The sequence below is a fragment of the Herpailurus yagouaroundi genome, unplaced genomic scaffold (genome assembly GCF_014898765.1).
Source record: "Herpailurus yagouaroundi ecotype Mexico unplaced genomic scaffold, PumYag 139, whole genome shotgun sequence".
NCBI lineage: Eukaryota > Metazoa > Chordata > Mammalia > Carnivora > Felidae > Herpailurus > Herpailurus yagouaroundi.
In genome coordinates, this window is record NW_024412394.1 from 52,677,599 (window position 1) to 52,692,275 (window position 14,677).

The 14,677-nt window shown below is 33.9% G+C and overlaps 1 protein-coding gene across 6 annotated transcripts in view; it reads right to left on the reverse strand.

Annotated features, from left to right (window-relative positions):
* The window catches only part of EPHA7 (EPH receptor A7), a 171,420-nt gene that overhangs the window by 154,609 nt on the left and 2,134 nt on the right, over positions 1–14,677 (reverse strand). For all 6 annotated transcript variants that reach the window (XM_040474186.1, XM_040474185.1, XM_040474184.1 and 3 more), the window contains exons 2-3: positions 12,428–12,492; positions 8,132–8,801 (exon numbers count right to left, since the gene is read on the reverse strand). In XM_040474186.1, coding sequence (XP_040330120.1) covers positions 8,132–8,801; positions 12,428–12,492 — 735 coding nt within the window. The remainder of the gene's footprint in view (positions 1–8,131; positions 8,802–12,427; positions 12,493–14,677) is intronic.

Genomic DNA, 14,677 nt, shown 5'->3' on the forward strand with positions numbered 1-14,677 from the left:
GTAATTTCTGATTTATAGAATACAGTATAATACTAGCTTAAGGATGGATGTCTCAGGTTTCTATTATTTGGTTTGGTTTTGTAATGTAAGATAATATTTAAATATATAATTTGGAAGAAAAATAATCTTATAACAAAAGTCACTTTCCCATATAAGATAAACATAAATATACTTCAAGACCTTCTTATTTTAGGGGCACCTGGGTGGCTCAGTCGGTTGAGCATCCGACTTCAGCTCAGGTCACGATCTCACAGTTCATGGGTTCGAGCCCCGCGTCCGGCTCTGTGCTGACAGCTCAGAGCCCGGAGCCTGCTTCCCATTCTGTGTCTCCCTCTCCCTCTGCCCCTCCCCCACTCATACTCTGTCTCTCTCTCCTTCAAAAATAAGTAAAAATGTTTAAAAAAAAAAGGCCTTATTTTATTTTTTTAAAGACTATTTATTTTTTTTAGTAATCTCTACAGCAAATATGGGGCTTGAAATCACAACTCCAAGATCATGAGTTGCACACTCTTCCACTGAGCCAGCCAAGCACCCCAAGACCTTCTTACTTTAGAAAATGTTACCAGGCTCATAGAATTCTCTCTTTCTCAAGACATAGATACTAGTAACAAGGGTGAAATGGCTTTCATTTCATTAGAGGAGGGAAACAGAGAAACTGAAAGACACACAAAGTGACAAAGAGAGAATGGGAATAGGACAATGAATAAATGTAAATAGTTATATATTATTTTCAGAGAAATAAATTCCATATCTGGGGCAGACTTCTGTTCAGGTTTTCTAATTATTAGCATATCATCTTGCTATATGCTATGAGAACAAAATATAACAAAGAGTCCTCCATACTCATATGATTTAAGGCTAATCATAGGGGCTAGCCATATACAACAAGAAATTAAATAGTGACATGAATATGAAATAAACAACAACAACAACTATATGCCTTGGCAGTGGGCAGTGTATGATTAAGTCTTTAAGAAAGGTGACAGACATTTATTGGAAGACTAAGGTGATACAAGAACTGAGCTAGTTGGGTACTATGGTCAGTAGTAGAAAACACTAAGTAAGTTTTGGTTGTTAAGAAGCTCAGAAGCTGTAAAAGGAATTTCAAATAAGGATTAAAATCAGATTGTGTATGATGATTCCCATAGGGAAAGGGCAAAGTGCTTATAAGTATCCACAAGAAGAGATGATCAAACAGGGAATAAGTCATTTTTGCAATTGTAAGGAAAGGCAAAATTTCAAGGAGCTGAGACAGGAAGCTGGCACTGCAGGTAGAAGAAGGAAGTCAAGGTAAGTCCCAGGAGAGTGTCACTACCAGTAACTCTATAAGAATTTGGGAGACAGAGGTCATTGAAGAAGTCGGGAATGTGCAGGATTGAGATACAATAGGTAATTGTGAGAGACCATGATAGTTTACTTTTTTTCCTGTTTATTTGGGGCCAAATGTTAAAATAATAGGGCATCATAAAAATATCTGTAGAATGACAGACCAGTTCCAGGCAGGGGAACAGGGGCTTTAAGTACAATAAATATGAGAGCAAATGTTAAAAAAGAAGATTAGGGTCAAGTTGGAGGACTTAAATGCCAGGATAGGAAACAGGGAATTTTTTATTGGTAATAAGAAGCCTGAAATTTTCTGATTAATAAATTAATACTATCTATGTTGTGCTTGACAAACGTGCATCCTGTCTGCCACATAAAAAAAAAAAAAAAAAAGAACCGGATACAAAAGATATTGGCAAAGCAGATGATATATTTAGTGTACTGGGAAAGACAGAGATATTAAATATTTTGAAATTATAAACAAAAGAAAATGTTCAGATTTGTAGCACCTTTCAATATCGTGGAAGAATGTTTATTTTTATAAAAAGACTTTGTGATAGATTAACTGCCCATCTGTAAAGAGGTAGGGACTATATTGGTGAGGGGCAAGGATTCCAGAACCAGACCACCTTGGTCAACAGCAGGCTACAACTCTGAGGTTATGGATACTTAAACCACTTCTCCCTGTGCTTTGGTTTCCTCACATAAAAGTGTGTGTGTGTGTGTGTGTGTGTGTGTGTGTGTGTGTGTGTGTTTGCATGTATATATCATATGTATATGTAACCGTACAAATATGTATCTTGTATATATATGCATCTTATATATATAAATTAGCGTAGGTATGTAATGTAATACTTCAGTAGGAGTATTTTTTGTCCTTTAAACAGGGTGATAACAGTGCCTACCTACTGGATTAAATAAGTTAGTAAATCTTTCTCTGAAACTAAATGGATTAATACATGTGAAACACTTGAAACAAGCTCTTGCCATCTATTAGCTAGAAAGCAAACAAAATCTATTACCTGTTTTTGTTGAATGCCTTGAATATACCCTTTAAATTATTTAAACTATGTCTTCTATTTACTACTGCTCTATCACCTGAGCCCTGTATTTTACACAGATGCTAATTTAATTTAAAAACCCATATATTCGGGGCGCCTGGGTGGCTCAGTCGGTTAAGCGTCCGACTTCAGCTCAGGTCACGATCTCACGGTCCGTGAGTTCGAGCCCCGCGTCGGGCTCTGGGCTGATGGCTCAGAGCCTGGAGCCTGCTTCCGATTCTGTGTCTCCCTCTCTCTCTGTCCCTCCCCCATTCATGCTCTGTCTCTCTCTGTCTCAAAAATAAAAAAACGTTTAAAAAAAAACCCCATATATTCAAGACACAATTCAAAGTATTGTTGTATGAAATACCAGGTTACACATAACTTAAAACTGTTAAAAAAAAGTTAATGTGCCAAATAATTTAAAAATGTAGAAAACAAAAGATCACCCAGGAGCCCACCAATCTGACACACTGATTATGCTATTTATGCTTGTATCTATTTTTTACCCTATGCATATCTTGCATATTCTAAATGTCAGTGTCTACAAAATTTTACTCTTTATTTTTCATTCAAAATTATTAATAGAGAGTAATTTAAAATTCCTACATCACATTGCTGATATTTTAAGAACTAAGGTCAATCAAGGTGATGCACTTAACTTTGGACATTTAGGTTATTTCTAATTTCAAATCATATACATGGCTGGAGGAAGAAGAGGTTATGTAAAAGATTCTTTTCTTTCACTGAAATATCTCCTTCAGTAAATTACCAGGCATGAGATTACTGGCTTAAAGGATATTTAACTACTTGTGGCCTGTGAGATCTATTCTCATTCACTCATTGCCATGAGATTTCTTTACTTAGCAAACACCTTGTTGCATTATTAATAACAAGATAATAGCAAGCATTCATTGATTATTTGCTGTGTCCCAGATACTATTCTTAGGGTTTTTACGTGCATTATTTCATTCAATTCTAACAAGAACTCTATGCAGGAGGAACTATTTTTATTAGCCCCATTTTATACTTAGGGAAATTAAGGCTTACAGAGGTTGTCCTAGTTTACACACCTGGTATGTTGTAGAGCCAGAATTTGAAAACTCTGTGACTCTACATCTGAGCTATTAACCCAGTAGTGTATCTCACTTTTCTGTATATATTTGATGATAAACACGATATATTACAAAGCCTCATTTGTTATCATGAAAAGGGATGGCACAAATTACATGCTACTTTTCTGTGGAAAAAACACATGGATTTCAAAAATATAATCAACACACACAGATTTTAATATTACCAATGCTTTCAAATTGAATAAATGTTTTAATTTATTCAATGATATATGTTATATGCCCATAAATTATACATTCATAAAATAATGACACACCTGTCAACGTATTAATATAAAATACCAAGAAGTAACTATGAGGGAAATTCCCTATAATAAAAATAAGAAATCTACAATTATTTGAATTCCCCTTTCCATTAGAATCATTAAAGGCAGTGCTTAAATTTTTGGGTTAATTTAGAAAATCAAAATTAAGCAATATAAAAATAATGCAAGTAGATTACATCTCTATGATCTGATATAGGTGCCTGTAAACTGCATTACATCCATTGATTTTTTACAATTAGGGTGACCATGTAGTTTATCATAGTTTATCATTTCATCACACTTTTGAAAGCAAAAGAGAAGCGGTGTTAATAGAACAATCATCCCGGGCAAACTAGACATATGGTCACCTTACTTAGAATAGTTCTACCATTTCTTAGAATAGTTCTACCAGTAACTAAAATCCACTGGCTGAATCCCAGGACAAATTTTTAGTATGCAGCATGGTATAGCGGAAAAAAAAAAGCCTTGAACTGATAAACAGGATACTGGATTGTTACCCAATTTTCTCACATAGTAATATCCCTGAATTTCAGTTCCTTCATATGTTAAAAGAGAGAAAAAATAATACTTTCCACCACTCAGTAATGTGATAAGAGCTAAACAGTAAAATGGACATGATTGTTCATTGTAAACTGCCCATCGCCCATACAAATCCAAGTTATAATACTACACTCCACACTTTGACAAATACTGTTCTACTTTTTAAATTAAATCAAATTATACAAAAGTTCCAAAAATTTCAAAATATGTTTCAGAATATAGTTTATTAGTCTTCTGAATATATTTATATATGTAAAATATAATATACTCTTCTAGTTTGCATAGAGGTTGTGACAAGTCATGGTAAATTTCTTTTAAATGATTTTTTGACAATAAAAGCTTGCTGACCAACTGAAGAGATGTCTTCATAATAACATTATCACGAAGAATTAGAAGTTTTCCATATATTAGTATGATTGAGAAATAAGTGGTTCCCAAAATAGAGTTCTTTTTTTCAAAATCATGAAGAAGAAAAAAAAGCTCTACATCAACAGATCCAAACTGTGATCAGTTTTCACAGTTGTTCGTACTGCAAATTATACTCTAACAAATATCACCATGGACTTCCACTCTACCAAGTGCCTTGATAAACTTGCCTTTAAGTGGCTAACTACCCTCATTTGGCTAGGGACCCACTAGCATCCTCTCCCAAACACTTCAGTTTTTCTCAATATGGAACTGGAATTTGTTTCCAAACTCTTAACAGGATCACTGAAAGGAAACAGGAGAAATACTATAAAGGCAAGCCTGGATTGAGTCCAGCGGCAAGTACTCTCACAGCAATGCACTGGAATTATGCCAAGAAGGGAAGTGTTTTTGCAAATGAACATAGTGGCATAGCTCAGTATAAGGTCTTTAATTCCTTTGTCAACATCACCAAGGTTAAAAATTAAGAAAGCTATGTGATAAACAATTTACTTGACTCACAACGGTGCGCACATACACTTTCAACTGAACCATAAGGAGGCATCTTAACTAATCACATTTTTTTAAATGAACTCTTCATTTTAATAACTAATTCCACCTATTCCAATGCAGGATTAATGTAGATGACAGTGAAGTAATTTTACTTTATTTCAATTACCTTAGTGTGGTTTGCAGGTGACAATGATTTTGGTACTCAAATGTGGCTCCAATTCTTGAGACCAAAATAAATATATATGAATAATTTTAATAGTACCACACTTAATGATATTATTTTGCCAATTTGGAAGAAATTGGAAGTGTTTTCGTCATGGTAAATGTCTTTATTGGAGTTAAAGGCTCCTTTTCTTACTAAATCCTATATTCTTAAGTATAGAAATCAAACAGTTCCTGTTTGTTTTTCACAAATAAATGCATGCAGAAATCATTTGAGTTAAATTACACAAAATGATTCAAAAAATACAATAATTTTCTCTAAAAATCTTTAAGCCTTAAAAGAGCAGAACTATAATGTTGTTTCCTAGATTTTTCCTAGACAAATTTAATTGGGCATTTATACATATATTCCTGTTCTATTATGTTTCCCATTTTTAATTGCGCAAAAGTTTATATTCCACTTTCACATCCATCATAATCTGTATAACTACTCAAAGTGGCTGCTTTTACAGCTAAACTACAATAATCTTAAATTTTCTTATTAAAGTTATTTTTAAGTAATTGTTGTTAACTTCCAGTCAATAAGAACACTGCCTTTCACTGAATTGATTAGTTTACTAGGAATATTTCTATAATTTCCCAGTGGTTAGCATTCCACCTACTAGTACTGACGAATCCTCATCAGTTTTTTATTTCCACATGTATGGAACCTGTAGAATGATCTCCTCAATAAGAAATTCTACCAGTGTAAGGGATAGGAAAAGAGGACAGATCATAAGACACTTTTGACTCCTTCAGGAGGGTATCAAAGGAAGTTGCTAAACTGGTCTATAGGACCTGAACCTATAGCATCTGTTTGTTTTGCCTTGAGTTCACCTCACAATATCAGCTAAATCATGGATGATAATTGAGTGCTGGGGACCTTGGTGTTTTACATGCTAGTGATTAAATATTTAACTCTTCAATCAGGATAGAAAAATATATTTGCTCAGTTACTCCATCTAAATATTGTGTCCAAAGGAAATATAATGCGAACTACGTATGAATTTTTTTAATTTCTAGTAGTCACATTAAAAAAAGTAAAAAAGAAACAATTAAAATTAATTTTAATATTGCACTTTATTTAACCCAGTCTATCTAAAGTATGATTCTTTCAATATGTAAGCAACATAAAAAATTACTAATGATATGTTACATTCTTTTTATTTTTTTATACTAAGCCTGTGAAAGCCAGGGTGCACTTTATACTTATAGCACATTTCAATTTAGAATAGCCATTTTTTAGACCCTGAAAGTCATGTGTGGCTGTACTGGACAACACAGATCTAAATATTTTTTTAAACTATATTTCTTTAATTATTCTATTAGCATGAGAATTTTATGGGGAAATAATATAATTTATATACCAAATTATTAAGAGCAAGACATCTGAGTTCAGCAACGAAACAGAATATTTGCGAGGATTCTCCTTGGTTTGTGTTAGAAGCCAGGTCAATATTGTTGCTAAAAGCTTAGGCTCTGGAATCAGAATGCCTTGAATTTGATTCTAAGCTAAGACAGATACTACCTCCTAAAGTATCTAACAAACAAGCAATTTACCCTTGATAGTGCCATTTTGTTTTTCTGTAAAACAGACATGATAATGAAATATACCTCATTAAATGAACTAGTGTATACAAAGCACATGGAAGAGTGCCTGCACATAGCAAGTTACTACTGTTAGATCCAGTCCCCTCTAAATTAACTAGGATTTTCAATTATTAAAATTATGTTGTTGGCTTTGTAGTACAAAGAATATATAGAAAGTTATTTCTGGGTATGCACTATGTTTTCTAATTTATAAATTAAAAGATACATAAATAATATAACATTACTATAGAATATATTTAGGATATCCACAAACGGAAAAGTATCTGTCAATTTTGAAGGTCCATGTGACATAGTTTTAAGTAGAAAAATACTGACCAATTATGATGACTACAAACTACTAAAGAAGAGAAAATCCAGTTTTACAAAACAAAGGAAAAGGTTCACTAATTTGTATGCTGTTATTGTTTCAAAACATAGAAAACGTCCAACTGAGGTATTACAATAACTACAGCTTTACTTTGGCCCACTTCCACAAAAATGTGGTCCACTATAACATGACTTATCAGGAAAGTACTCGCTTTATTATTTAGTCCAAAAAAGAAACACGGCTTTGGCAGAAGTAACCTCGGAGATTTATCAAGTGAAATTTGATGATTTTTGTATCAAAATTTTAGTATTTATAAAAAAAATATTCTGAAAGTTTAGAAATGTATTTGTAGGTGCCCTGCCAGTAGAGGTCTTGTTAGCAGCCCCCTTAACGTCCTTTCTTCTGCTACTCACAAGTTCGGACAATACAGATTTCAAAATAGGAGCAATACCCTATCACTGAATCCTGATTAATATCACACCTCATTCTGCTCAGTCTCCTCTCTTAAATCTCATAGACCAACGTGCAACTGTTGACTTCTAGGTCAAGCATAGGGCAAATTAAATCTTAGCAACAAATGCTATTATTACCAATATTTATTGCATACCATTAGTGCAACTATCACTGTGGGGAATCACTGATAGTTCAGTAGTGACTTTGCTTAAGATCTGCTAAATCGGAAGGCTAGTGTGGCACAAACTCACTTGTTTAAATAACTATTATCACTCACAAGCTCTGATATTGAAATAGAACAAAAGGCAAAGTGGAATTTTAATAACACATATTACTTACGTTCACAAGTGTCCCCTTTCTGCTGGTAGCCTGCTTTGCAGATACACTTTCCAATAGGCACTAACCATTCTCCTTCTGCACTGCAGTGCATCCTGGGGGAGTTTTCCGCCTCTTCCTCTGCACTGCTGACACATGTCCCTCGAACCTCGACTAAAGAGGAAAATTCTGAACCAGTCACTGTATCTGGAAAGATAGCTAAATTCTCAATAATGGACCAGCACTTCTTGTAGTATACTTTGACAGAAACCAAAGCTATGCAAGCCCCTACATCCTGAAAGGCAAGATAGAATCCCTTTTTGGACAAAGGTCCAATCTCTCTCACCTCAGTGTTAAGCTTCATCTTTCTTTCACCAAGGTCACCCTGGGTAAAACTTTCATCTGCAGCAATGGTGTCTATTTTTACATAGAGGTTTTCTCTTATATTCCTGCCAGTGTCGTAGTCTGTTTCATAATAGTACAAATTAAAGGTTTCCTTGCAAGTTCCCAGTACTCCAGGAAGACTGTTACAATCCCTCAGGGTAAATTTCAATTCTACAAAAATCCTTTGTGCATTGCCTTTCGAAATCCAGTTAGTCCGCAGCCAGTTGTTTTGGTTGGGCTCCATGACCTGGCACACCTGGTACGTTCGGATCGGGGTATAGTTCTCATCCAAACCGCTGATTTCCTCCCACTGTAAAATGCATTTAAAAGGTTATCAGTCATTCAGCTAATAATAATAATAATAATAATAATAATAATAATAATAATAGCATGTTTATTTTGACAGTAAACCCGGAACCTTTAGCACAGTACAAATGGTGGTCTTTGAAAGAGTTAGGTAGATTCTTGCCCTGGCAAACACTGTAACCTGAGAATACAGGACTCTCCGCTCAGCTTCATCCGGTGGCTGAACATCGTTCAGGGTGCTTGCGTTGTTTGCACATACAATAAATATTTCATTTTGTTTAATATCTGCTTGCTGGTGCACTAGTGTTTCTTTTTCACGTGTTTGCTTATGTCTATAGTCTCCATTGAGATTATAATTTTTATAGACTAAGCGCACAACACAATTACTTAAATTACCATTTAATGCATATGCATATGGATACATGGCAGAATTTTTGAGAACTCAGTTGACATTTTAAGTGTTGATGTTAAACTTAGAGTACCTAAAAACACAGGGAAGAAAATGCCAAGAGTGCTCTGAAATGTAAAAGCATTCCACAACATGTTGATATTCATAATGTGAAATCTTCTACAATCTTTTCAAGATGAGATATAAGGCAGTAACATTTACAAAGCTATTTATTTATTGCAGCGTTATATATAATATTGTACATATGCCACCCAACTATAAATAAGTAGTTAAAAAAGCATGATTCATCTTTATAAATAAATTGCTTTCAATAGACAATCAAATGTACATGGCAAATCAGCATGCTGGATCATACTTCAGTAATAGGCTTTATGACAGGAAAAATAGCACATTTAAAAATGTCCATTCATCTGCTGATGTAATATATACTACAGAAAATATATATTTTCATGAAAAGGGAAAATAATGAGTTTAGAAGAGTTTGCAACAATTTAAAGATTAGTAAGCCATGTATGATACTATCTATTTGCTCGTTAGCAAATAAATTCCTTGCACTTAAAACAGTCTTAATAGTCTAAAATGACCGTTTTATTATGTCCTTTCTTACCATTATTACAAAACTTACCACTTTACATTTAGGCTACCATAATAGTGAAATCATCATCTACCTGTTATCATTTCCCCACTATAAAATGCTAAATATGAAAATATGTTAGTATTCAAATCCAAAGTCACACAGCAATACACTTTTTAACCCATCATTTCAAGTAAAGCAGATAAGAAAACAAACTAATAAGCATGCGGCAATGAATTTTATTTGTAAAACTTGATCAGAGAATCAATTTATTAAAATACTCTAAAATATTAATATCTACTGTTAAAACTGTCTTTCAGAAAACTATGACTGACAACAAAATACTGTAATTCAGAAATTTCTTATATGACATTATATATTTGCTACATTCTTATTATACGTATCAAAGCTCCTCAAATGCAGCGAAGAACCCACTATCACGTGCAGGTTTTACTCAACACAACTTGAGTTTCTGACTATTAATGATTGCATGTTTCCCTTTGTTTCAGTTAGCTGCTTATAATCTGTCTAAATGGCACTTAGCCAAATATACCTAAATTCATCCATTTGGATGGGTAGATTTTAGTCTCTTAGTTAAATCGAAATTATTAAAAGAAGTCACGCTAATAGTGATACCTACCAAGAAATCAAAAGCTCCAAAGATAAATGTTCTCTTTTTAACAATTCCCCGGCTTGAAGAAACCAAGGCTAATTATTATAAAAGTATATATGTCTCAACGTTTCTTGTTTCTGACTTCAAAAACAATCATATTACTTTGTTGTATGTACGAAAAATCAATTTCACGACCTATGAAACCAAGTTAATTTTAATTTTTATTTAAAAATGTATTCCAGAGGGGAAAATTTCAGGACAACTATTGTATATATAGCAAATAGTGAGACTACCCAAATGCATTTAACACAACTCCTGTTTTATTCTTTCTCTTTTCTAAGAGACTACAATCATTTCTACAAATGACACCACTGGGAAAGAAGTCTTAGTTCAGATACTGTGATTTTATGGTATACTCATGAAAGTATTTTCTAGAAACATACTTTAATAACACTATTTCCTGTTAGATATTTAATCACATGCAAGCCAATCCATTTCATATATAAAACACATCGTCAATCATCATTCCCTAATATTATCTATTGATTCCTACAGATATGTAGGGTTAACTGTTAAGATACTTTGGACTGATAAAATGCCCATTTGAGTCAAAGAGAACACAAACAGTCATAATTTTTCATTTTGTATATTACATTGATGAAATACTATAATCACTACAATCCTACATCAGTTTACTTCTCCTTAGAGATAAAAACCATCTTCTATCTCTATTTGTTTTAATTGATGGATGGTAGAAAATGTGCTACATCTGTCATTGGTAAGAAAGGTGTTTCTTTTTTACTGTGAATGTCTTCCTATAGTGTGTATTATTTTACTCATGGAAACTATTCCAGTTACAAGTATGACATTCTTACCTTAAAGTCAGTGCACTTTTTATATTTAATCTGTAAAATGTGTCACTTTTCATACTTTAATCTGACCAATACAGATAACTGCAATATGATCTTAAACAATCTCTCAAATATTAATTGCTGAAAAATCTGAGTATTTTAAGAATGGCAGTGTTCACATTTTGCATTCTTAAACTGACTTCCAGTTCATGACATGTTGATTTTATGTTCTTCTTATACTCAAAAATCCCTTTTAGACTTTCATTCTTCTCTTTGCAAAATCTGTTACACTTTTTATATCCTCACTTATACTTCATGCTCTTTGACTCCAGATTTCTTACTGTACCAAAGACCAACTTAAAGTAACAATGAGCTACATACTCTCATTTCTCAGAGCCTCTTCCTTCAATAAGGGATGAAGTATGTGTTCTCTCTCACAATTAAAATAAGACCTAAAGACAAAGACGTTGAGCTAAATTTTAGTAAGTAATATACCTTTCCAGATATGTGAAATGCAACGGTCAGAATATTTTTAGGGTTTACTTATAACTTCATAGATTTTTATTGTACACCTTTTCCTCATATTTGTTATAGCAGATTTTTACTACAATATGTACACGCTCTGCCATCACTTCAGATTAATAACAGCAGAGAGCACATGATAAAAATTTGGATTTTTACACCAAATTCCAACATAAAATATTGAGCACATAACAATTTTAGTTATCTTTTAAGGTATATTTTGAATGATGCTAAAACTTTTTAAAAGAAGAAACAGATCACATACTGTTTTAAAGAACTACATACAACCTACCTAGTGATTATACTAAGAAGTATAAAGCAACTAAAGAGATTTAAGTGAGTTTGTGAAAGAAATGTTCCCTGTAATTAGTTAGCATTTATAGCATGGAAACTGAGATATAATTCCTCTCACAATAAGAATTCAAAAGATTATGGGTATAAGATTTTTTTTTAAGCCATTTCCCCAAGTACTAAGTAGACCTTCCCTACTGAAAGAACTCAATGTCTCATTGTAATACCACAAAATTTTGAACAAGATACTTGGAATTAAAACCGTGTAAATATGAAGAACATGAATAATTCCATTCAGGGGGAGAAGGGGAAGGTTGTGTTTCTTGCTAAAATAAATGGTGATATGTATTCTGTGAGGAGATGCACTTACCCCATTGGGTGGAGAAGAAATCCATTCCAACTCTGTTTGTTGTGCTTTAGAATCCAGCAGTAGTACTGAAAAAGAAAGTTTTATTTCCAAATGTTACATGAAAAATTTAAACAAATTTGTAAAAGTTATTAAAGTGAATCTAATGTTTATATAATTATCACTTATGATCTAAGATTTATAATGTTATCTCTTTATAATGTTATCTATCTATAATGTTATCTAAATAACATTATTTATAATGTTATCTATGTGAATGAATGATGACCTGAATACCCACCTGATACCAGTATATCCCCCTTTCTTAGGGAGAAAAGATGTTACAACACCATTTTACGTTTGGGGTTTTTCAATTAAAATATTAAAACAAATCTAAAAACTGAAAAGGAGCATGAAAGTAAGAATAAAAAAATGATATGAGGTATATTGATTTCATAGTAATTACATAGTATAAAGAATTTTATAAACCATTGAGCACTCCATATTTTGTCAAGTATATTGACATGGACAAAATAAAATGTAATTCCTTATTAGCCCTCAGTCAGTCACTAATTTGTGATATTTGCCCAAAGTTTTTCCTCGTGCCTTGGAGAATTGGAGTTTATTTTTCAAAAACTTTTCTACACACAGTGTCTTCTCTTAAGCCAAAATTAATATAACAGGAAACTGTATCAAGCAATGTCATCATGAGGAAAATAAATCGCCCATTATTCACAAGATATATTTCTGGGTTAGTCAAACATCTGTTTTCAATATTTCTATTTTTTTTTTAATTTCCAAATATTTCAAAGCATTAGCTAATTCTCAAAATGGTGTATTTAAACTCTGACTTGACTTTATTCCTGACTTGACTTTTAAAAACAGTTGTATTCCACTTTCATATCATCAAAAAGCATAAACAATTCATTTAAATTTATATGTGTGAAACAAATGCTCCTGGTAGTATCAACATAAAGTAATGTATTAAAATGTTATATATTAATATATATATATCATACTTCCAATTCAATATGGTTTATTGCTTTTTAAGACAATTACCCTCCTAACGCATTCACTCTTTGCTCAAACTGATTCAGTTATGAGTTTTTACTCTTTAAAAATATTCCTGACTACAGCATTTTAACAAATGTATCAATTTGTTCAGAAATAATACTGAATATATTTCCAGGTTTGTAAATGTGTTTAACATCAACCTCAGCAAAATGTTAAAACTTAGAATGAAATAAAATACATGCTTATATGAACTTTTAAATAATCACTAGAGGGGGAAAAAAGTATATTTCAAAGGTAATGGAAATTTGCTACGCTAAGAAAACAAAGGAACACATTGACTATGTGCTCAACTCCTTCACTCTAGTCAAGGTTATTCTCTGCAACTGAAAACCGAAAGATACAGAGATACTTTTTTGCAAAAATGTTTTACACTTAAGACTCTTGGGAAGACCATGAAAGCACAAACGTCGGTCACAAACACTTGACTCTCTTTCAGATAAGGGGGGAAAAAAAACACACTTTCAAAATACCCAGTTGTATTTCGCACTGGGAACATCAATAAATCGTTGGACTAGTAAATTTATATAAAGTAATTTATAAGTTTATTTTGTTTTTATCCTCAGCAACAGGGACGAAGCACAACCAAACATGGGCTCCGGGTTCCTTTTGAGATGATTTATTATCACTATTATTTTTGTCTTCTGCACTGACAAGAGACAAGTGGATTTTAAACCCAGGTGACCTTCGAGAGTCATTCTGGAGAGTGAAACAAGCAATGTGATGATTGTTTACTGCGGTTCTGTTACCCCTCAGCACAGCCTGCGGTGGGGACCGGGGACCACGGAGGGGTGGTGGCCGCAAACAAGTTAAGAGGGAAACAAACTAACAAATAAAAACAAAACCGAATCCAGCCCCTGAGCGCTTAATCAGAAGCAGCTCTAAAGTGATCAGTGTCTCGGCGTTGTCCGCTCTCTGGACAAACTCGCAAGTGCGCGCTTTTGCCTTCCAGCTAGGAGCACCGAGAGCCATCTTCCCCTCACGCCCACGGAGGCGTCGCCGGGCTGCTGACCCGGACGTGGGGCGCCCAGGCTCGGGGACTCCGCGCCCTGCCGCGCGGGGGGTAAAAAGCAAGGGGCAAGACGCAGGGCGCGCCCGGGCCGAGCCAGCCACCGGCCGCGCGGGCAGCGGCAGCGGCGGCGGCGGCCGGGGCGGGGCCCTGCGTCTTGCCCCTTGCTTTTTACCCCCCGCGCGGCAGGGCGC